This window comes from Nanorana parkeri, unplaced genomic scaffold (assembly GCF_000935625.1).
Source record: "Nanorana parkeri isolate BGI_ZX_2015 unplaced genomic scaffold, ASM93562v1 scaffold6, whole genome shotgun sequence".
NCBI lineage: Eukaryota > Metazoa > Chordata > Amphibia > Anura > Dicroglossidae > Nanorana > Nanorana parkeri.
The window spans coordinates 4,544,795-4,568,157 of record NW_017306274.1 but is presented as its reverse complement, the minus strand read 5'-3'; the positions used below and the strand labels follow the sequence as shown (position 1 = coordinate 4,568,157).

Here is a 23,363-nt window from a genome sequence, read left to right as displayed (position 1 = left end):
AAGGACATACAAAGTCTCCTCTGTCATAAAAAAAAAATCTACCAGTCAGCATTTTTTTGAAACAGGAGTTTAGTTCTCCTTTAAATACAAGTGAACTTTGGCAAACATTTTTAGTAGTAACCATTCTGCTGGAGAGTCTCCCCTCGAAGTCTAACTCCATGTTTCATTCTACACCCATATTTAGGGTGTAACAAGAAAAACATGGTCTCTCACACCATACCCATACACTGTACTCATGCACTCTTGTAGTCCAGCCGCACGTCCTGTACAGACCTGAGACCGGAAATAAACTGGGGACTGATGCTCATGGAGGAGGAATATAGAGAGGAGCTGGGGTGAACCTGGTGGAGGAGTAAAGGAGGAATCTAGAGAAGAGTGGAAGGAAGGATGATGGAGGAGTGAAGGAGGGTTGTGAAGAAGAGCAAGATGAAGCTGGCGAAGGAGGAGGCATTTGAAGAAGAATGGGAGGAAGCTGGCGAAGGAGGAGGCATGTGAAGAAGACTGGAATGGAACTGGTGAAGGAGGAATGGGAAGAAGAGTGGGATGGAACTGGTGAAGAAGAGTGGGATGGAACTGGTGAAGAAGAGTGGGATAGAACTGGTGAAGAAGAGTGGGATAGAACTGGTGAATGAGGGAAGTGGAGAAAACTGGGATGGAACTGGTGAAGAAGGGATGTGAATAAGAGTGGGATGGAACTGGTGAAGAAGAGTGGGATGGAACTGGTGAAGAAGGGATGTGGAGAAGACTGGGATGGAACTGGTAAAGAAGGGATGTGAATAACAGTGGGATGGAACTGGTGAAGAAGAGTGGGATGGAACTGGTGAAGAAGGGATGTGGAGAAGACTGGGAGGGAACTGGTGAAGAAGGGATGTGAATAAGAGTGGGATGGAACTGGTGAAGAAGAGTTGGATGGAACTGGTGAAGAAGGGATGTGAAGAAAACTGGGATGGAACTGGTAAAGAAGGGATGTGAATAAGAGTGGGATGGAACTGGTGAAGAGTGGGATGGAACTGGTGAAGAGTGGGATGGAACTGGTGAAGAAGGGATGTGAAGAAGAGTGGGATGGAACTGGTGAAGAAGAGTGGGATGGAACTGGTGAAGAAGAGTGGGATGGAACTGGTGAAGAAGGGATGTGGAGAAGACTGGGAGGGAACTGGTGCAGTGGGGATGTTGAGTACAGTGGGATGAAGCTAGTGAAGGAAGGATGTGGAGAAGAGTGGGATGGAACTGGTGAAGAAGGGGGAGGGGGGATGGAGAAGAGTGGGATGAAGGAGGGATGTGGAGAAGAGTGGTATTAAGCTGGTGGAGCACTGAAGAAGGGATGTGAAGAGTGGGATGGAACTTGTAAAAGAGGGATGTGGAGTAGAGTGGGATGAAGCTAGTGAAGGAAGGATGTGGAGAAGAGTGGAAGGAAGCAATGAAGGGGGTGTGGAGAAGAGTGGAAGCCCTCCAGAGAGCCCTCGCACAGCCCTCCAGAGAGCCCGCGCACAGCACTCCAGAGCGCCAGCGCACAGCCCTCCAGAGAGCCCGCGCACAGAACTCCAGAGAGCCCGCGCACAGCCCTCCAGAGAGCTCGCGCACAGCTAGGGTTGCCACCTTTTCTTCAAGCGAAACACGAACACTCCAGCAACGCACAGTCATTTTTGTCGGAGAATGAGTCGTGGCTTGTTCAAATGTAAAAAGTGCCGCCCATTCATATGTAAATATCAGTTGAGACTATTTTCAGTGGGGGCCAGTAGCCATATTGTAATTTTGGTTGCCCCTGTCTGCCTGACATCTCGTGTCCGGGTTTCTGCTGCCATGAAACCCGAACACAGCATTCAAAACCCGAACTGTCCGGGTGAATCCTGGACAGGTGGCAACCCTACGCACAGCCCTCCAGAGAGCCCGCGCACAGCCCTCCAAAGAGCCCGCGCACAGCCCTCCAAAGAGCCCGCGCACAGCCCTCCAGAGAGCCCGCACACAGCCCTCGGGTATCAATGTGCTCTCCTGGAACATGTAGCTTCATAAAATTGTGTATTGCTGGGATTTGTAGTCTACTATAGCCGGTCTCCTTACTCCCTCCACTGGCTCCCTTTCCTCTATATTCTCCAAAAAAATTGAATTGCTGTGCGGCGCTAGTGTTGGGGTTTCACTTGAAGAAAAGGTGGCACCGCGTCTGAGGTTACCAGTTCTACATGAATTCGATCATTTTAGGTGCATGCAACGATGATGATCATATCACTGCGTGTGTGTTTGTGTGACATGGCGCCTAGTAGAAAGGATGGAAGTAAAATGGAATGAACAGGTCCTGGCCTCTGTTTGTGTCATTGGGCCTGTGTGACTGAGGTGAAGGGGGCGGGGGTCAGTCTGCTCGGACTTGTAGTGTTAAAGTTAAAATGATCCAGAGCAGTAACACAAGATGTACAGACTGAAATCCCCCCCTCCCCCTGTCCCAGCTCAGCGTGTAATGTGAGCAGACGTGACATCTCACTATCACCTCTCCGGCCTCTGTCGCCATGACAGAGCTTTCAGAGACGCCGAAGTCCGAGCACTCCCTTTCCCGCCACACACACAGCTGAACGCATTCTCCCCGCCCCCTTCTCCATGGCAACAGCATCTCTCTCAGAACAGCTCAATACAGCAGACGTTTTTCGGTTGTCGCCTTTCCTATTGGTTGTTACCACAGAGAGAACTCCGCCCCCAGCTAATGTGTTTCCAAGCTCCGTGTCCCGCTCTCCCCCGGAACCTTTCCCTCCTCTCCTCTTGTTTCCCGCCGTTGCTATAGGGAATGTTGATTAAGCTGCACCCATTCAATGGGATGGCGGTGAGAAGGGTTCGTTTGAGGGAGAGCTGGGTGTGCGAAAGAGCCGGGCTGCAGCCGGCGGGGGCAGGTAACGCAAGCAACACCCAGAGTAACAATACTAATATTGTAGAGCGAATGCCATGATGCAACCCATAGCAACCACCCATAGAGGACTCCTGTAATAAAATATCCCATAGCAACAATCCATAGAGGGCTCCTGTAATAAAATATCCCATAGCAACCATCCATGGAGGGCTTATGTAAAAATGTTTCCCATAGCAACCATCAATAGAGGGCTGCTGTGATCATATGTCCCATAGCAACCATCCATAGAGGGTTTCTGTAAAAAAAAATTCCCATAGCAACCATTTATAGAGTGCTTCTGTCTAATAATTTTATCCAAGGCAACTGTCTGTGGTAGGGTTCTGTAATGATAATGTTCACTAAAGCAACCATCCATAAGAGCTGCTACGTTATTAAAAATGTATACATAGAATCCAAAGTGGTGTACAGGTGTCATTCATTTATCCACTCCCTTGTCATCTCTCTCTATTGCAACTCCCTCCTCATTGGCCAACCTCTACACAGGCTGCTCCCCCTTCAGTCTATCATGAATTCTGCTGCTAGACTCATCAACCTAACCAACCGCTCAGTGTCTGCAACCCCCCCTCTGCCGATCCCTGCACTGGCTTCCAATAGCCCAAAGGATCAAATTCAAAATATTAACAGCCACCTTCAAAGCCATCCACAACTCCGCCCCCGCCTATAGCTCAAACCTGGTCTCAAAGTATCACCCTAACCATCCCCTCCGCTCTTCAAAAGACCTCCTGCTTTCCAGCTCCCTCGTCAACTCCTCCCATGCTCGCCTCCAGGACTTCTGTAGAGTCTCCACCATCCTGTGGAACTCTTTACCCCAACCTGTCCATCTATCTCCTACTCTGACTGCCTTTAGGCGATCCCTTAAGACTCATCTCTCCAGGGAAGCCTATCCCACCTCAACCTAACTACTGATCCATCATCTTCTCAAACAATTCATCCCCACATAGCTACCTCCTCATGTATTACTGGCCCCTCCCTTCTAGATTGTAAGCCCTCAGGGGCAGGGCCCTCCTTACCATCTTGTCTTGAATTGTATTGTGATTGTAATGTCTTCCTTATATTGTAAAGCGCTGCGCAAACTGCTGGCGCTATATAAATCCCTAATAATAATCTTACCGAAACATGTAAATATCTGCTGGTGCTTCGTGTGCATTATTTGTCTTCTAGCATGTACTGTACAGGCAGGGACTACACTGCAGCCTTCCAGCCCCCTCCAAGAACTACAACTCTCACCATTCCATGACTCGTAGTTGTGTAAGAGCTGAAGTCTGCTTTTCAAGCTAAATTCTTCCTGTTATTCACCGTCTTTGCAGGCACAGCGCAGTCTCTGGCACTACAAGGGACGTACAGAGAGAAAATTGTCAGCTTGGGGGATGCATTTAAAAATTTTAAAAGTCTCCGTTCCCTGGACTTGTCCAGAAACATCATAATCAGCTTGCAGGTAAGTTCACTGATTGACAACACCAGAGTCAGAGTTGTTCAGGTGAGGTTTCAGGTATTAACTATTTCCAGAGTTTTGAGAAATAAAAACCTTGGTGTTATTATATTATCATAAAGGAGGAGTATTGGGAGAGTAAAGTGTACCCTTCCCAATGCTTTGAGCTGGTGTGCGATACTGGAACTGTCACACGCCGGCTCTGTAGCTTGAGAATTGAGCGATCACGAACCACTGATTGCTCAGCTCAATCTTCTCCCTGCAGAGAGTGGTGTCAGACACTGCTCCACACAGGTATTCCCTACCCTCCCTCTATTTTTCCAGCGCTCATTGGAGGGACAGGCAGAGGAGAGGGGTGGATACCGTCAAAATTGTGGGGATCCTTCCTGGCCTGTAGTGATGGGCCAGGAAGCTGTCAGCGCGGAGTGCCAATCACAGGCACTGAGACATTTCCCAATCTCTGTAGCTGCAGACCGGGAACATGTCTCAGTGCCTGTGATTGGCCCTGCGGGCTCGGCATGAGGCGCTTGCGAACATGCCCGAGCCCATCACAACTGACCTGCAGCACAGCTCTGCGCTGTCAGCATATAGCGGGCGGTAGCTCGCTAGATGCTGACTTTGGATCACAGGAGGACATTAGTATATGTACTCTTTTAAACCAAAAGAGAAATAAAGCCAAAAAAGGTTTTGCTTTAGTTCTCTTTTAAGATGACCTGTACTGAGAGAACATGGAGCCTGCAGTTGCTGTCCTAGTGTTAATTACTAATTGCCTGGCTGTCATGCTGACTAAATTGCATGTTAAAGCAGTTTGCATATAATAAAAATGTAATTTTAATATCGTTTTCACAGGGAATAGAATATTTACACTCTCTTTATTACCTGAACTTATATTATAACGACATTGCATCGGTTGATGAGATAAAACATCTCAAACATTTGGCACAGCTGAAAACTCTGGATCTGCGTCTGAATCCAGTGACCAGACAAGATGCTGATTACCGTCTTTTTGTCATCCACATTGTTGGGACATTGGAAACACTAGGCGAGTACAAACCTGTGCTAGATAATTGTTTGGATATGTCTTAAAGAATATGTCCACTTTTGCTGAGAAAAAAAATAATAATTCCCCCCTGGATGGTCAATGTACATTACACGGATTTTAACAAACTTTGTTGCAATTCCTACCTGTTAATGTTCTAGAGATAAAGCTGTTTGTTGCAGCGTGTCCTTTCCAAAGTGGTTCCTGAATGGGAGGGTCTGGGTTCATTATAATCAGCTGGTGGACTTTCTATGTTCTAATGAGGAAAGGTGCCGTGTCGGCATTCCTTTAGTAACTAACCTATAGCCCTCATTCACACGGGTAACGGCTGCCCCGTACAGATCCGTGCGGCGTGCACGGCCGTATCGGGCAGCTCCCGGGAAGGACAGGTCCTGCGTGTGATTTGTACGCAACAGCCTGTCCTTCTCTATGGGAGTATGTGGCCATACGCCGCACTACGCTCACCTGACCTGCACGTTGGTGCAGGTGTCCGTACTCGTACGCGGACAGGATGGATCCTATCTGCGTCCGAGCAGGGACACCCGCACACGTACGGACGTGCAGGTCGGGTGAGCGTACGGCCGCATGCTCCCATAGAGAAGGACAGGCTGCTGGGTACAAATCACACACAGCACCCGTCCTTCCCGGGAACGGCCCGATACAGCTGTGCACGCAGCACGGATCTGTACGGGCCCGTGTGAATGAGGGCTTAGGGTCTATCTAACCATTGTCACAAACAATGAAATTCCTATACTCCATTATGTAGTATCAAATAATGATAAGTCAAATCTTTGCTGGTCTGATGTGGGACTGCGAACATGTAAGGGAATCACAAAAGGGTTAATTTCACAGTATTACATTACCTGAGTCCCTAGCAACCCAGTAACACCCGTTTTTTTTACTATAGCGAGCAAATAATTGTTTACAGGGCGGATTGCAACATTTCATTTAAACCTCCTCTACTGATCAGGTCGGTTCTGTGATTACTGATTTTCATGTTTTACTTCACTTGTTTGTATTAAAGTGTATGGATAACCAATTCCCTTTTTTTTTTTAGATAGAGGAGGACTAAGGCAATCAGATTTTCATTTGGTCTGTTTGATCCGCAATTCTTACCAACAACTATCTAGTGTAAGGGTCTAAATCAGGGGTAGGGAAATTCCGGCTCTCCAGCTGTCATGCAACTACAAATCCTATCGTGTATCTGCCTCTGTGAGTTACGCCTGTGCCTGTCAGAGTCTTGTAACCCTCATTGGATTTGTATTTGCACCACAGCTGTAGGGCCAATATTTGTCTACCCCTGGTCTATATGATTGGGTATAAATTGAATGAATTATTTCATTAAGCACTTGCACTGCATAGTTTTTGTTTACTCCTATGCAGATTATACAATCCGGTTGTATTATGTCTCTATAAAGCTGGCCATACATAGCCAGTCTGAACATTTTCGGGCCAACAGTGACTGCAGCTAGTCAGCTGCAGTCACTGTTCAGGTATGATGACAGCAGCACCCGAGCTGTCAGAATTCAAGAGTACAGTGGTGGAGGGGATTCCCCTTTCTACGCTGTTTAGCTTTTTACCTGTACCGTCTATGGCCAGCTTTAAGCGCATCTTTTGGTAAACCGATTTGTTTTAGGACCCAGTCACACCATATCAGGTGCAGTTCGAGCTCTGGGCACACTGGGTCACATAGATCAAGCTGGGGAGCGTTCTGGGGAAGGAGGGGGCGTGTCTGTGCCATTCATGTCAATGGCACCGCAGGCACGCCCCGCCCGCAGTGCAATCGCCCGCCCCAGATTGCAAGGTACAGGAATGCTCTCTGTTCCGATGCAGTGCGATCGGAAAAAATGCTGCATGGACTATTTTTTCCGATCGCACTGCACCATTCACAACAGATCCATTGCATTGTGTTATCATCCTTTCTTTAATGGATGGTAACGCAAGGGCAGCGGAAAATAAATGGGTGTATATGGGGGAAGTTCACACCACAGCATTGCATTGCGTTGACATGCATTGCGCTGATAGAAAAGTAAAGAATGCTCTACTTATTACAGCACAACGCAACACGCCATAAAAGCGTGCAAATGCACTGCAAAGCACAAAACCATTACAGTGAAGTATGTCCACTCAGAACATGATACCTCACATAAAGTTTGCCACAAAAAATTTTTACAAAATGGAATGCAACCGATTGGAAGGAAATCGGAAGGTAAGTCAATGGACCTTCAGTTGACTTGTGATTTCCCTTTACGATTTAGGTGTGAATGCACACTTATGTAAAGAGTAAAGATGTAAAGAGTTTTGAAGGGGTGCAAAGAGGATCGGATATTAAAAGTTACTGCATGGCACCAACTCTGATCGACGTGTATCTAGCACAGGGATGGTCAAATCCCAGGAGCCAGGTCGCCAATGCACCTTAAAAATTATAGCTGGTGCCCAACTTTTGAGGTTTAAAGGAGAACTATGAGGCGAGTGACAATCACTCAGCCGCATAGTTCTAGCCGACCTGTGACAATGAAACTGTCACACGACGGCTCAATAGATCGGGAAGTGGGCGAACGCATACCGTCGCTAGCTCATTTCTCGATCCTGTCCCTGCAGAGAGCCGTAACTGTCACTCACGGCTCCCTGCAGGGAATCCCCTGTCCGATCCTCCAGCGCTGACTGGCGGAACGGGAGGGGGCGGATACAGCTGGCTCTGCCTCTAGATAGGCAGAGGCAGCTGTCACTCACGCAGCTGGGTGGATCCAGACAGTAATGTTGGGATCCGTCCCGGCTGCTGTAGCTCGCGGTATACTGAGCTTTGGGTGACGGAAGGACGCTAGTTTGTGTCCTCCCGTTACCCTTAGGAGAACTATGGGGAAAAGCCCTGACCCCATAGTTCTCCTTTAAAAAAAAAAAAAAATCCTCCTGGATTGGACAGACTGGCTCTTGAATTCCATATTAATTTTTCCACCCGGGGCCCTAGCACAAGTAAGGTGCATTTCCTATTGGAATAGGTATAGCGAGAACATGTGAAATAGTTTTATTTGTAAAGGTTAGCGTCCTAACATCCCCCTGAGGGCTTTGGCGTGCCACTTTATTGTTTCCCCTGTAAAAGAGGATAAAGATTTTTCGGATACAAGGTGGTGAAATAGTTACTACAAACCAATCTTACCCACAGAGTGAGTATAAGGGAGGTCCAGCCTGCTCCCTGCCCAGGTTTCTGTTGTGTCCTGCCTAGGATGTTGCTATGGCTTCCTCAGGAGTTTGTTTGGCTTATGCAGGAAGTTTAAGTTTAGCCAACTGTCAGCAAGGCCCATTACTCCTCACCTCCGCAGCCATGCAGCAGCTCAGCTGAAACTAGGAGGGAGGTCGAAGCTGCATCTTTACACCACCAGCAACCAGCTTTAACTTTCAATATGTCGCTGTTTTCAGATGACAGGCCGGTGAGGGAGAGTGAGAGGAAAAACGCAACACTGAACTTCCAGTCGAAATCACGGGAGATGTTGGGGACAGAGTCTGGGAGGTGAGTCCTTATAGTCAGTAAGGTGTTCTTAGTTATAGAGTAAATCAAATATAATTGTCATGCATGTGAATAGAGCTACAGCTACAGATCTTTTTAGATCAGGGAAGTGGTTCTGCAGCTTGCTACTTGTTTGTATTTTACATATGCCTGCAGGGCTCTTTTAACCCCTTTTTTTTTTTTCGTGTTTGTTTTAATCCACATTTTAGGCCCTAAAAATACTTAAAACCCCAATAGTTATATATTCCCTGAAATCACGGATCCTTTAGAAACACCGAAATCCCATTATTTCCTATGGGTATGGTTCACACCTGGGCGTATTACAGGCCGTATGAACGCGCTACAAAACGTCCTACGCCCAAAGAAGTACAGGAGCTTCTTGGGGCAGTTTTTGTTGTGCGTTTCCATTGGGATACAGCCAAGTAGCCCTCGGAAACGCGCGTTTATCGCGCGTTTTTTTTACCACGACACGAAACACACGACAAACGCGCATATTCGATACGCCTAGGTGTGAACCCAGCCTTAGAATAAGATCATGGAAGTTGCAAATATTTACGGTGCATGATATTAACGCAGCTCATTATCAAACCCAAAATTTCAGTAAAAATTACACTTAAAGTCCCCCCCCACAGTGCTAAAGTAAGGACTTACCTTAAATGATGTCTCTTAATCCGATCTTCTTCTTTCCTGTAGTTTTTAGCTGTCCCTCCAGCGCTGGTGCGTGTCTCCGATCCAGCGCTGACTGCTTTGTCCTCCTCTTCACTCATGTCCCACGGTGTCTATGCGGGTGCATGCTGCTCCATATACTTACCTTGTGTCTCTCCTCGTCTCCCGGCCGAAGATCTGAACTGCGCATGCGCCCGCCCGCCCGAAGATCCTTTTTTTTTTTTTTTTATCATTTTGCATATATCTATTGCTTGCTAGCAGTAGATGTATGCAAAACAAATGAGGGTTTAATAACCCTTTAAGTTAATTTTAGTGCAGAAAACCACAATATAATACCCTTTTCTTAATAGAATTTATAAAGATGAGGTTGTGCGGAGTAAATAGATACCCAACATGCCAAGCTTAAAAATTGCGTCCACTTACAAGCCCCCTATGTGATCATTAGAACCCTACTGTCACCTTTCCACTGCAAAGAAGCTATTCAAATGCAGATTGCACTTGAATAGCTTCCTCTCTGGCTGCTCTCGTCGGGGAATGACAACTGAGAAACCGGTGCTTGCGCTATTTTTTACAATCGCAACGCACTGGAATGCAGGGCATTGAGCTGCCACACGTTCCTGTGTGGGTGATCGCACTGCAGGCGGGAGGAGTGTTTGCAGTGCCATTGAAATGAATGGCACTGCCATGCCCCCTCCTGCCCCAGAATACAAGGAGGGTCTAATTAAGCGGTCCAGTGCGGTCATGCCATGCGACTGTAAGATGAACGGACTGGATGGTGTGAATGTTTTTTTGGTATGTCATGGACACGGGAGGGGCTTAGTACAGCCATATTGTATTATGTTATGTAACAAGTTGAGGGATCATGCAAATGTATATATGTTTATGGATACACTGTAAAAAATATCAATTATAACTTGCTATTGCCCTTTTCACCTCTTTGACCAGCCCATCACGCAGTCATCTTTATGGGGACAGAGGCGGAGCTAAAGTTCACCTGGATTTTGGCTTGAGCAAAATGACTGGTAAAGTTTTTTGTTTTTTTAATTTAAAAAAATGGATTAAGCACACTCAGTATTTATTCTACTAATAAATAATACTTATTATTGCAGTGTTGGCATTCAGGTTTTGTATTAGTAAAACACTGCATTGTAGTCTGAATGGGGCACAAAGAAAACAATTGTTTCCTATCTGTGTTAGCGGTGACCTGCGTTGATCCGATGCAGTTCATCGCAGGTCACCGCAATAAATGTGAATGGGCCCTGACCATTAACCAGTAGTTCTCAACTTACAAGGTGTAGGGGGCCTCAAATGTGGCCCCTTGACCACTCCAAAAGGCTGCACATAATATTCAGTGTATGACAGAATACTATCAAAAACTTCAGAAATACTAGAGGAGATGGTCAGAGAGTTCAGACATGCAACACGTGTGGTTTGGGACTGAAGACACGCTACAGGAGATGACGGCTTGGGACATGCTACGTGAGAGTGCTAGATCACTGTCATTAGTGAATGAAGGCTTCCACTACTGACTGCTGGGATCTGCAAAAGGCCACACAACAAGTATCCACGGGCTATATGTGGCCCTTGGGCCATAGGCTTGGCACCAGGGACTTACACTGTGGTACTTGCATTCATGTTTATGAAATGTTTCACATTTTTTCTGCAGCTTTTATAATAGAAACCATCCTGACACACTGATAACTTTCTCTTTCAGAAATGGGCAAGATGAATATTCAGGAAGGGCATTCCAGAGATTACACTAAAGGCTCCTCTCCCTCGAAGTATCAGGTAAGCTTACTTTCTGTATAGAAGGCACAAATCCAGGCTTATACATCATAAGAAAAAGGTATTACTATAAAACCATATTTATTGGATCTCCATCTACATGAAATGTTGTTTCCATTTACAGTCTGAAGAGCACCAGTCCTACCTACAGCCACAAACCGACTTTGAAGATGGTATTGGTATAATATTTTGATATTTATCCAATTTGTTCTAATTTGGATTTCTGCATTAGATATGGGTTATTGGTTATGCCAGGCGTAGAACACAGAGGTATCCTACTATCACATGGAGGGCCAGTTTAGACAAAGGGGCAGCTCTTCTTGCATAGTTACCAGCCACAAGTACTATCACTAGTGGAAATACAGTCATCTCATATAAGCTTCTTTACACATTGTCACAATATTCAAACTCGGGTCAGGACCAGTAAAACAAAGAAAGTTTGTGAAAGAGGTGATCCTATCAGAAAAGGATGCTTTAAAGGCATAGTCCACCTTTATGCAAAAAAAATAATAAATGTTCCCACAATAATATATTTAAAACATGTGCATTTATTACATTTTTGCAGAGCATTGAAATGGCGATCAGTGTTAATGTAACACTAATATTGGAAATACCTGGACCTTGTTTCTTAATGCCCAACTCTGGGGCCGGGGCTCTCCCACCCCCAGCATGTATCTTATGTTTTCTTTTTATATACCTTTCCAGATTACGGTTATGGTATGGGCAGGGTCATATTACTCTTCCTCTCTAGAGATGGATGGTGCTCATTATGCTGGGAAGGTGCAGCGCCTTGGTAATACCCCCTCAGGGGTGGGACCCATGATGCCCTGCATTCACAGTATGTCTTCACTCTGGGCTGAATAATGCTGGCTATCCTTCAACCTGGAAGAATGACTTCTAGTGATGCAATTGAATTACTGTAGGGACAGCACCCAAGATAGTCGACTTTTTTTAATTCTAACTATGGCTGGGCACCATCTATAAAATAATGACCGGTGTTTTTTTCCAGCTGCATTCACCATACTGGCTGCTTCTCAGGACAAATACAAGGTGTCGTATATGCACTCTTAAGACCTTGGCTGAGTCCAACTCCAATTTTCCACTGGCTGTACCTGTCCAGTCAACCCTTATGGATTCCATGGGGCTGTACATCTTGGATGGTGTATGCTTGGCAGAAAGGATAAGTGCACCATAGGCGGAAATTGAACCTATCTCTGAACTCTGGGACCCACCGCACTGCAAAGGTTACATTTTTGTTAAGTTACCTTACTTTAATGATGACTGTATACCTTTTGGTGCTTCTCTGATGGGTGGGTCCTCATCATCCTTATGTTCAGTGCAGGGCTATTGGTCCTGCATTGTATGTAATGACGTCAGAATGTAACTCGCTGGCTGAAGGGCTGCATGGGAAGAGACACACAGCATGGAGGAAGCCTGCTAGAGCAAGGAATACACGTGATTTCTCTACACCTAGACTTAACAAGCATTTGACCCTTGTAGTGCAGGCGACGCCACTGCAAAGGTATTTTTTGTAATTCCTCGAGTTCAGCTTTAAACTGTGCTAATAATTCCCTATTAGAGAGCCAGCATTTTAAGTATAGATCAGCTTTTACTTAACCGTATGCCACTTGTAAAGGGCAATAGCTTGTGATGACTGGCATGATTAGGGGCTAGCAGACTAATAACAAGTGCTTATGAGGATTGGAGTTCAGGTTATAGGTCGGCTTTAAGTTGACCTCATTTAGTGGGAAAGAGGGGTCTAGGCTGGTTAGAGAGGTAATCCCACTGAGCTCAGATTTTTCATATTCCCCCTTTTTGCTTTGTTTTGCAGAGTACAGGCCATTGCCATCCCCAACACGCTCATCCCTCCGTTCCCCAGGCCCCACTTCTCGTGTTAAAGAAGGGCACCGGGTCACCTTTGCTGAGTCCACAATGTCTGAGTTTTTTCCAAAGCAAGAGGATACTTCTACGCCTATGAAAAATGAGGAGGATATCAGCGCCACAAAAAATCCTATTTTTAAATACCCAGATAAATTGGGGACAGCGTTTAGCTACAAGAATACCTATCTCACATCTACACCAGTAAGGAAAGATGCTGCGGGCAGCGAGAGGATGAGGGCGAGCACCCTGGATGGGGATGAAAGGATTAGGCTTGGTGACATTAATGACATCGGGCAAGGCTCCGAAACAAGAGAGCGTCTCAGACCCTCCTATAATGGCGAGGAGTCCAGCAGAGAGAGGCTACTGAGGCTCAGTTCAGGTATCACACTGTCAAATATATATACATATACAGTATTAATTGTGTGCCCCATACAGACAATTACTTTTGGTATTCTGGTTTTGATTTTCACTAAGGACAGTATCTTTCACTATCTAGTGTACTGTATCCAGGGAACATCACAAAGCTATGCTAATCTAACTTCTTACCTCTGCTTGTTCTTTCCCTTTGCTTTCAGAACTATCATCACAAGCCCAGGCCAGGGTGTAAACACTGATTTGTTTACAGTCAGCCTGTCAGCAGTCTGCACTGTATAGTTAACAGCAGTATACTTCTGAATAGAACTAAGAATAAGAAGGGAACCTTCTGGATGTGCATTTTCTTTTCCACAATTAGCTGTCTGGAATCCCTTGAGATAGGGCTTTTGGACAGGGCTTAGATAAACTTATCAGACTCCCGTAGTGAGAGAAATATGGAGTTTACAGTTGATAAACTCCTTCTAAAAATGCTTGATGCCTGGCTGTCACTGGCTTCAATACATTAAGTCATGAACAAAGTCAGAACTCTTGATCTTCATACTTGTTAGGGGTCAGTGAACTAAAAAGACCCGAATGCCCTGGATTAGCATGACAACCGGGCAACTAGCATTTTCACAAGCAGATGTTTGTAATAGCAGCATCCATCTTTGCTTAGTATGGGTTTCATTTAAGCTGGGGTTGTCTCCTTCTAGCCATGATCTCTTCCTCTGTTTTTATATTGGTGCAGTATAGAAAGCATTGTCATTGTGGTTCCCCCGCACTGCAACGCTTAAAAAAGAACTATGGGGTAACTTTTTTTTATCCCATAATTCTTTAGGGTTATAGGAGGACATATACTAACCTCCTCCCGTGACCCTAAGCTCAATATATAGCGGGCTATTGCCGGTTATATACCGAGAGCACCGAAGCAGGGATGGATCCTGACAATACTGTTAAAATCCGGCTAGCTGATTGACAGCGGGCTCTGCCTATATAGAGGCAGAGCCAGCTGTGCCCGCCCCCTCCCTATCCATTCCTCCAGTCAGCGCTGAAGGAGGGAATCCCTGAGGGGAGCAGTGACTGACAGTTCTATAGAGCCGACGTGTGACAGTTTCAACGTGTGAGAGTGTAAATCACTCACGTCATAGTTCTCCTTTAAATGCCGCTTTTACCTGCAGGCTTCCTCCTTTGTATACATCCATTCCACTGAAGCTGCTTCTCTTCACTGCGCCGTCAATCACAGCTCTCTGACATCATCACATACAAAGCCAGAACAGCAATCTTGCATTGTAAGTGAGGACACGAAGGGCTCACCTACACCCAGAGCATCAGGGAAGAAGAGAGCAACGGCTAGGCAAAAACATTTAACCCTTGCAGCGTGTGGGGGGGGGAGAGCCCCACTGGAAGGGTAATAGCTGCCATACATGGCTTGATTTCAAACAGTTGATTCCATCCATGCTCTACAGTGCCGGCTATTGTGGCTGCCTTATTGTTACATTTTCCTTAGAGTTCAACTTTCTGTCTCGGTAACAATGGTCACCATGGCAAATAGAGTGAATCTTACCAGTATGGACATAGACAGCTATACAAACGTGACTAAAGTGCTGACCTTACTATATCCAAAACCTAAAAAGAAAAACAAATAGGTATGTATAAGACACAGTTGCTAAATGTGTATATCCTGTATTTTTCTAGATCTTTATATGGCAACACATCTGACTGACCCTCCTGCGTCCTCGAGTTCGCTCTCTGCTCTTAGAAAAGGCTTCAGTGACATCTCAAAGACCTACACGTTGCCTTCGAAACCCACTCTCACAAACGCCCACCTGGCTGCAAAAACGACAGAATTGGGCAGAGATTACAAGAGCGCATGGTGTCCAGAGAAAACGGTTACTTTAAACTCGACTCCAATGGGAATGAAAAGATCCAGCAGCCTGAACTCCCTGTTATCCTCAAAACCTTCCGATCTCTATTCAGACCAGCATGTAAGTCCACAACCAAACCGCATGATTTGTTTGATATGGTAGAATTCCTAAAGCAGACCATTGGTTGGCAGCAATGTGTAAGACAATTGCAATGTCATAGAGCAGAATAGAATAACGTAGAAAAAACGCTTTTTTTTGTTTTGTTTTTGTTAATATTGGAGTGGCCAAGCATTGGTGTATGTAGGGCGGGCGTAGGATGGACTCCACCACAGGTATGGGCAGTTGCATGGTGCCATTGGAGTGCAGGCACAAGCGGGTGGTTTAATATCGCCTGATGGAACCTGCACTGGAGTGTATTTACAATTGCCCATTTGTTGCACCTGCATTGCATTGCCCGCATAATGTCTGGAACAAATGGACCCATATAAAGAGCTTTCCGGTTCAAGTTGAAGCAATGTAATTGTATATAAACTAAGATATAATCTCACCAACCAGCATCTGCTGGGTCTTTCCCAGGCATCCTTACAACCAGATCTTTATTAAACGCTCTCATAAGGCAATTTGTGTAAGGTGTCCAAGCTACTTCAACTGCAGCCTCTCCAATTCAATCAGGGTCTGCCAAACTTCTTTTTAATTTAGATGGGTCCTATGGAGAAATCTTATGTTTACTGCTTATCTGCAATCTTGCTCTTTTAGTCATCACCCATATCTTGTAGTCTTATCTTTAGTCCCATATCTCATAGTCCTATCTTTAGTCCCATATCTCATAGTCCTATCTTTAGTCCCATATCTCATAGTCCTATCTTGTGAAGGAAATGTATTGCTCTATGAGCAAAGTGCATAAAAGAGACTTCCTCTCCTTGGCCAGCTTTAGGCTCCTTAGGATCTCTTTTACCTCAATGGTATGGCAAGGGTGACAGCTCTGAGGCTGCACTTGACCTGCTGTGCATTATATTGGAAGGATGCGCAATGTCCTATTGGAGATGTGTAAAAGCCTCCCTTGTGTAGACATCCGCATGTCCTGAGACTTCTGCTGGACGCTGCCATCTTGGATGTAATGTCATCAGCCCCGGCAAGTGGCGCTTACGCTTTTTTTTGTTTTGTTTTTGTTAATATTGGAGTGGCCAAGCATTGGTGTATGTAGGGCGGGCGTAGGATGGACTCCACCACAGGTATGGGCAGTTGCATGGTGCCATTGGAGTGCAGGCACAAGCGGGTGGTTTAATATCGCCTGATGGAACCTGCACTGGAGTGTATTTACAATTGCCCATTTGTTGCACCTGCATTGCATTGCCCGCATAATGTCTGGAACAAATGGACCCATATAAAGAGCTTTCCGGTTCAAGTTGAAGCAATGTAATTGTATATAAACTAAGATATAATCTCACCAACCAGCATCTGCTGGGTCTTTCCCAGGCATCCTTACAACCAGATCTTTATTAAACGCTCTCATAAGGCAATTTGTGTAAGGTGTCCAAGCTACTTCAACTGCAGCCTCTCCAATTCAATCAGGGTCTGCCAAACTTCTTTTTAATTTAGATGGGTCCTATGGAGAAATCTTATGTTTACTGCTTATCTGCAATCTTGCTCTTTTAGTCATCACCCATATCTTGTAGTCTTATCTTTAGTCCCATATCTCATAGTCCTATCTTTAGTCCCATATCTCATAGTCCTATCTTTAGTCCCATATCTCATAGTCCTATCTTTAGTCCCATATCTCATAGTCCTATCTTTAGTCCCATATCTCATAGTCCTATCTTGTGAAGGAAATGTATTGCTCTATGAGCAAAGTGCATAAAAGAGACTTCCTCTCCTTGGCCAGCTTTAGGCTCCTTAGGATCTCTTTTACCTCAATGGTATGGCAAGGGTGACAGCTCTGAGGCTGCACTTGACCTGCTGTGCATTATATTGGAAGGATGCGCAATGTCCTATTGGAGATGTGTAAAAGCCTCCCTTGTGTAGACATCCGCATGTCCTGAGACTTCTGCTGGACGCTGCCATCTTGGATGTAATGTCATCAGCCCCGGCAAGTGGCGCTGCCTTTTGCTCCTTCCCTGGCAACTACTTAAAATGTTATGAAGGGAGGGTTGGAGGAGCTGGCCCAGCATCCAGTAATTAGATACTCTGAGAAGAATAGTGGGCTGTGACTAGAGCTGCAGCTAACGATTATTTTCAAAATCGATTAGTTGGCCGATTATTAAGTTCGATTAATCGGTTAATCGGATAAACAATAAAATACATTTTAAAACATGGCTCCAGTGATGGGACTACTAGTTTGTATTGAGATTGCAGTCCATCACAGGAGCAAGCTTCGAGTGGTGGAAGTAAAAAAAGAAAACAGTGTGGTGTGCAATATAGTGAAATGGAAAGTGTAAAATTATACAGCAATGAATGCAGAATGGCACCGGCTATAGAGGACTACAAATCCCAGCTATAATACATTATACAGCACAATGCAGAATACCACCAGCTATAGAGGAATACAACAAATCCCAGCAATAGTACATTATAGCTGGTGGTATTCTGCATTGCGCTGTATAATGTACTGTTGCTGGGTTTTGTAGTCCTCTATAGCTGGTGGTATTCGGCATTGCACCACTGTATAATGTACTATTGCTGGGATTTGTTGTACTCCTCTATAGCTGGTGGAATTCCGCATGACGCTGTATAATGTATTATTGCTGGGATTTGTAGTCCTCTACACAGCGCAGTGCAGAATATCACCAACTATAGAAGAGTACAACAAATCCCAGCAATACATTATACATACAGTGTATGATGTATTGCTGGGATTTGTATTCCTATGTATAATATACAGCACAATGTACCATCAGCTATAGAGGACTACAAATCCCAGCAATACATTATAGAGCACCATGTGTGGGAAAGTGCAGGCTTACCTGAGCAGTCTTCCAGCAACTTGCTTCTGAGATAGGTGAGTCGTGTAAAGCGTGGATGCGGGTCTGGCAGCGGTGAGCGTGATTTGGGGAGGAGGTGCAGCGTGTGTGGAGCCGTGAACAGGGCCAACTGATCGGAAGCCGATTAATCGATTATTGAAAAAGTTGACAACTTTTTCAATAATCGATTATAATCGATTATGTCGATTAGTTGTTGCAGCCCTAGCTGTGACGTGCAAAGAGTGAGGGGGGCTACGGAACTGACTCTGCTTGCAGAAGTCATATTTTCTACCAAATTCAAATGCACATTGCAAGTGAATAAAAAATCATTTGTGGAAAGTAAAATGACTGCGAGTAAACATTTGAGATACTTGATTTTTCTGAGCTTGTAGATGCAATGTTGTAAGTTGGTGGCCGGGTCTCTTTAATGATACCATGTTTTGTCATTTTCAGAGAGAAGATTTTCTGAGTGGGAGTGAGCTGAAGAGGGAGAGCTCACCAAGTAGAAGCGAGACCTCTTCCATCTCAGATGTTCTCCAGCAGCTTATGGACTTAGTGGACCGGTACTGGAATGGCTCGGGGTCTCTCCTTCATAATCAGAGGTTTCTAGGTGAGTATCTAGAACTATTAAGTATTTAAAGGACGGATGAGGGAGTTCTAGAACACGCAAGAAAACCTCTGTTCTGGACATTTCTCTGAAAATCAAGTGAACAGCGCACTGCAGCGCCCATATGTACCCAAATATATACAACTGCTTGTTCACCAAAAACAGATGAAAGCAATATTCACAATGTAGCATTTAGAGCAGGGTTCTCAAACCTTCCGGCCCTCCAGCTGTGGTGGAAATACAAATCCCATGAGGCATTGCAAGATTCTCACAGCCACAGACATGACTCCCGAAGAGAGATGCATCATGGGATTTGTAGTTTCACCACAGCTGGAGGGCCAGAGGTTTGAGACCCCTGATTTAGAGGAAACCTGTACTGAAAAGTACAGTAGTTGCCATTGCGGCCCTCTCCTTCTACAAATGGTAGTCACCTGGCTGTCATGCTGATTGTGCACTTTTAATACTTTCTGAGGCAATAACCTCAACCTCAAGCTCAAGTATGCTATTCGGTAGTTCTGACCTGCCATTGACTTGATCATTCTCGGTCAGTGACTTGGAAAGTAATGGAGACCACCAGGGGGTATTCTTAAAAAATCAGCATATGTAGAGCCTTTATTTCATTCAGTGCAGGACTCTTTTGAATGGTTTTCCATCTAGTGCACACTCTGAGGTTTAAGCTCTTAAGGAACCTATGGGGGGGGGGGGGCCCTTAGAAAGTTGCCATTGTTTGAAAATGCTAGTTGTCTGGCTGTCATACTGATCCAATATTTTTCTAAGAGCAAAGAAAGAACTCGAGCCTAGAACACAAGAACAAGTTTTTCTCAGGCTCCAAAAGTTACCTCCTCTCTGAAGTAATCCCTTTTCTGCCATAAGATGTCCCAGACTTCCAGATTAAATCACCCTAAATGTCATTTAATCCAGAAGGCCGAGGACATACAGTGAGTGCAGGGCATCATTGGGGAAGAGGGTCAGAGTCTGGATTTGGATTTTAAGGCCACATACAGCAGTTTGTATATTCAGATGTTCAGCTAAGGCAGTCTCTTTTTGCATCATTCAGTTCCTTTATGGCAAAGCGCAATGTGCACCTTTATAGTGTGTGTGTGTGTGTGTGTGTGTGTGTGTGTGACTGCTGCCCAGTGCTGAGATTTAGGTTGCTACATTAGATTCTTCTCTGCAGTTCCTAATTAAATGTCTAATAATGTGATGCTTGCTGCAGACTGGCTTCAGAAACAATACTGGTACTCTTCAATCAAACATGCAATGATGACTTTCATATTTCAGGCATTTGAACATGACAAGTGATTTTTTTTAAAACAATAATTTAATTGCTGTCGGCTAACATGGTGTTTACTTCTTGCCAGTTCCTGCTCGAGAGCTGCTTACCAAGCTGATGACCTCAGACTCAGCCAAACAGATATCTCCTATGGGCGATCAGCTGCGAGGATCCAGGAACAGCTATGGACCGCTTGAGGATGGTGACAGTATGGTATGCCATCTGTGTTGCTCACAGAGTTTCTAAAGCACCAACGTTCATGGAAAAAGTCAACTGTAAACAGAGAATATATTTGCTATTCTTCTAAATAAAATAAAAAAGTGATACAGCCGTAAAGATTCTCTTCAGTGGTTTGGCCGGACCAGGAGACAGACTCATGTCAACGGGACACCAATAGACACGGCGACCCAAGACTGGACAGGGAAAGAAGAAATGCCTTCTGGTTTGCTCCGTCTCTGTAGTACACCTGCCCTGTCCCCTAAGCTAAGTGCAAATGGTAAGCCAACACTTTTTGTTTTAAGCTTTTAGATAGAAAAACGTTTCTAACCCTTCCCTACTTTGTGTCCCTCCTGAGTAGATTTCCCTTTGCTGTTCCAGAGACACAACAGGAAGTGAGTGCAAATCTCCCTAAAGAGGATAACGTTTAAAAATAAAAGTCTTCCCTAAGAACATATACAAAAAAAAAAAAGTTTGCCCATTAGTTTTGTAGCTACTTTGAAACTGGCTTAGAGCTAAACTTTTGGATAAGGAAAAATTTTCTAAATCCAAGAGTCATGTGTATTCTTACTTGAATCTTGGTGAGCTCTGTGTATTTCTTCCAGATCTGTGCAAGAAACTTGAAGCTTCCTGTAATGAAGACCAGTCACTGCTGCTCTCTTATTGTGCGGGGTCACTGGTCTTGACTCCGCCCCCTCCTGTAGTTTTCTGCAGTGGGTGGGGGCTGCTGGGTCCCTCCCATAGCGATATTCTCTGCAGCAGCACAGTGGGGATGTCACTGATAGTCTTACATTGTAAGTGAGGATGCCTGCTCACAAGCAGGAATGTCAGAAAGAAGAAGGGAGTGCTGACTGCTGGGGGAGCGAGTGATAAGGCAGGTAAAACTAACTGCTTTGTATTGATACCCCGGGAAGAAACTAGCATTTATCCCTTGCAGTGTTGAAGGAGCCCCACTGAAAGGGTGCCATACACAGGTTGATGTTCTTTTGTTCAAGCCATGGCTCTCTACTGCTGGCTATTGTATATAGGCAGCTGCAGCATCCCGAGCAAAAGATAGCATTTAACCCTTGCAGTGCAGGGGGAGCCCCATCACAAAATCATTTTAAAATTCAGCATTCAAGTTTAAAATGACTAAAAGGTTTGACAGATGTTTTATTTTACACAGCGAGTATTCTGTGTTTCTTACAATCTCAGGAATCGGGGAAACTGAAGCTGGTAAAAGTTATGGAGGAGAATCATTTTTTACGGAGCAAAGTCTATAAACTGGAGAACCAAGCAGCCCGCAAGGGAGGAGGAGATCTGCTGCCGTCACAAGGTAGTCCAAGCTACTGAATGGCCCTGTGCTCGGAGATCCCTACAATTAACCTGGCCAAATTAAAGTGGGCCTAGCATTACCCTTCATTGAATCAATAGGACACCAAATCACATTATTATAGAGGAACTGAGCGACACTTTTTCCTGCCTTGAGTAAGAAAGAACACAAGCTGATCTAACCTTAGGAAGCCTAAGTCACATGGCTTCTGGCTACCAATCATTACAGCAACTTTATCATTTTTGGTCAGCACCGAGATAAGAGGATTAAAAGGATGCAGTTACGAACATATATAATTACAAGCTACAGCAAACAAGCTTTTAAAACATTAATAGGATTGCCTCCCTTTTACATAGCTAAGAAACATTAAGGAGACCCTGTCGCCAGACCATTTATTTCAATGGTCCTTTGTGTAGACATCCAAACCCCAGAGACTGCTGCTGGGTGCCGCCATCTTGGATGTGATGCCTCAGCAGACTCAAAGCTGTCACTCAAGTGACACTCTAGTGTTCCCTTTCTCTTCTTCCTGCAAGGAGGGAGGGGGCTGTGCTTGGGAATAGACTCTTGCTGGATTAGTCAAATTTTATAGCAAGCTCAAATGCACATTGCATGTGAATAAAAATAGTTTATGGAACAGAAAACCACTAAAAAAATACTTGATTTACGGATCTTTCATTCGTTTGCCTTTACGGGCCGAAGCCAGGGGTAACCGGATGTAAAATAGACGCCAATCCATTTAGATCCAGCTGCCCATACACTAACATCAGGCTTCCGATTAGGTCTGCCTGAAAACATGACAGGTGGACCTGATCGGAAAGCACTTGTGAAAGAGGCCTTAGGCTAAAAACCAGTAAACTGTGTAATATACTACAGTATGTAATACAATTGTAGTCTGGTCCACAGAAGACTAAAGGCTATGCAATCATGTGAAGGATAATGGGGCTTGTAGTAAGCAATCACCATTTTGCTTTGTTTCAGATGACCTGCGGCAGAAGTACGAGCAGTTAAGCCTCCAGGTGGAGTCACTACAGCAGCAACTGAGCAAGACCAATAAATTGCAGGAGACCGTGAACCTGCTACACAACAGTCAAAGGTAATTGCCATTTTAGATCAGATTTCATGTAAAGCAGCTTTCAATAGCCCTGTGCACACCAGAGCTCTGCGCCTATGACACTGTGCTGAGTCACACATGGTGACAACAGTTTGCTAATGAAGACACAGCAATGGTAGTGGCTTCAGGCCTGCACAGGATGGATGTAAGACTGTCAGGTAGTAGCCATGAATATTTAGTTGTTTGATTAAATATTAACCATGCTGAATTGAAGCATATAGCGCTTCTCTACAAATCGACCCCTGTGGGTACGATCATGGGGCCCTGAATTTTAAGCAAGCGTTTGAAATCTTTTACGGATGGTATTTACCTCTAAAAGCCTCCCGTGTGGACATCCAAAATCCTCAAGACTGCTGCTGGGTGCCGCCATCTTAGGTGTGATGTCAGCAACCCAGTGTTCGCCTTCTCCTTGCGCAGCAGCTACATAAAAGGTTATGTGAGAAGGAGCATAGGAGCTGGGCCAGCACAATCCG

The 23,363-nt window shown here is 45.0% G+C and overlaps 3 protein-coding genes across 3 annotated transcripts in view; 2 read left to right on the top strand and 1 right to left on the bottom strand.

The window, feature by feature from the left end:
• The window catches only part of KCTD19 (potassium channel tetramerization domain containing 19), a 16,215-nt gene extending 16,055 nt beyond the window's left edge, over window positions 1-160 (bottom strand). Inside the window, exon 1 of the mRNA XM_018552934.1 lies at window positions 122-160. Within this exon, the coding sequence (XP_018408436.1) occupies window positions 122-160 (39 nt within the window). The remainder of the gene's footprint in view (window positions 1-121) is intronic.
• A 2,613-nt stretch (window positions 161-2,773) lies between these two features.
• Window positions 2,774-5,405, top strand: LOC108784187 (leucine-rich repeat-containing protein 36-like). Its single transcript, XM_018552919.1, has 3 exons — window positions 2,774-2,873; window positions 4,198-4,325; window positions 5,169-5,405. The coding sequence occupies exons 1-3, from the start codon at window positions 2,801-2,803 to the stop codon at window positions 5,403-5,405; spliced, it is 438 nt and encodes a 145-aa protein (XP_018408421.1). The 5' UTR covers window positions 2,774-2,800.
• Window positions 5,406-8,628: 3,223 nt separating this feature from the next.
• Window positions 8,629-23,363, top strand: part of LOC108784178 (leucine-rich repeat-containing protein 36-like) — a 15,946-nt gene continuing 1,211 nt past the window's right edge. The window contains exons 1-10 of the mRNA XM_018552907.1: window positions 8,629-8,866; window positions 10,475-10,551; window positions 11,244-11,317; window positions 11,439-11,493; window positions 13,146-13,574; window positions 15,245-15,534; window positions 18,825-18,981; window positions 20,340-20,464; window positions 21,662-21,782; window positions 22,758-22,872. Coding sequence (XP_018408409.1) covers window positions 8,760-8,866; window positions 10,475-10,551; window positions 11,244-11,317; window positions 11,439-11,493; window positions 13,146-13,574; window positions 15,245-15,534; window positions 18,825-18,981; window positions 20,340-20,464; window positions 21,662-21,782; window positions 22,758-22,872 — 1,550 coding nt within the window. The 5' untranslated portion in view covers window positions 8,629-8,759. The remainder of the gene's footprint in view (window positions 8,867-10,474; window positions 10,552-11,243; window positions 11,318-11,438; window positions 11,494-13,145; window positions 13,575-15,244; window positions 15,535-18,824; window positions 18,982-20,339; window positions 20,465-21,661; window positions 21,783-22,757; window positions 22,873-23,363) is intronic.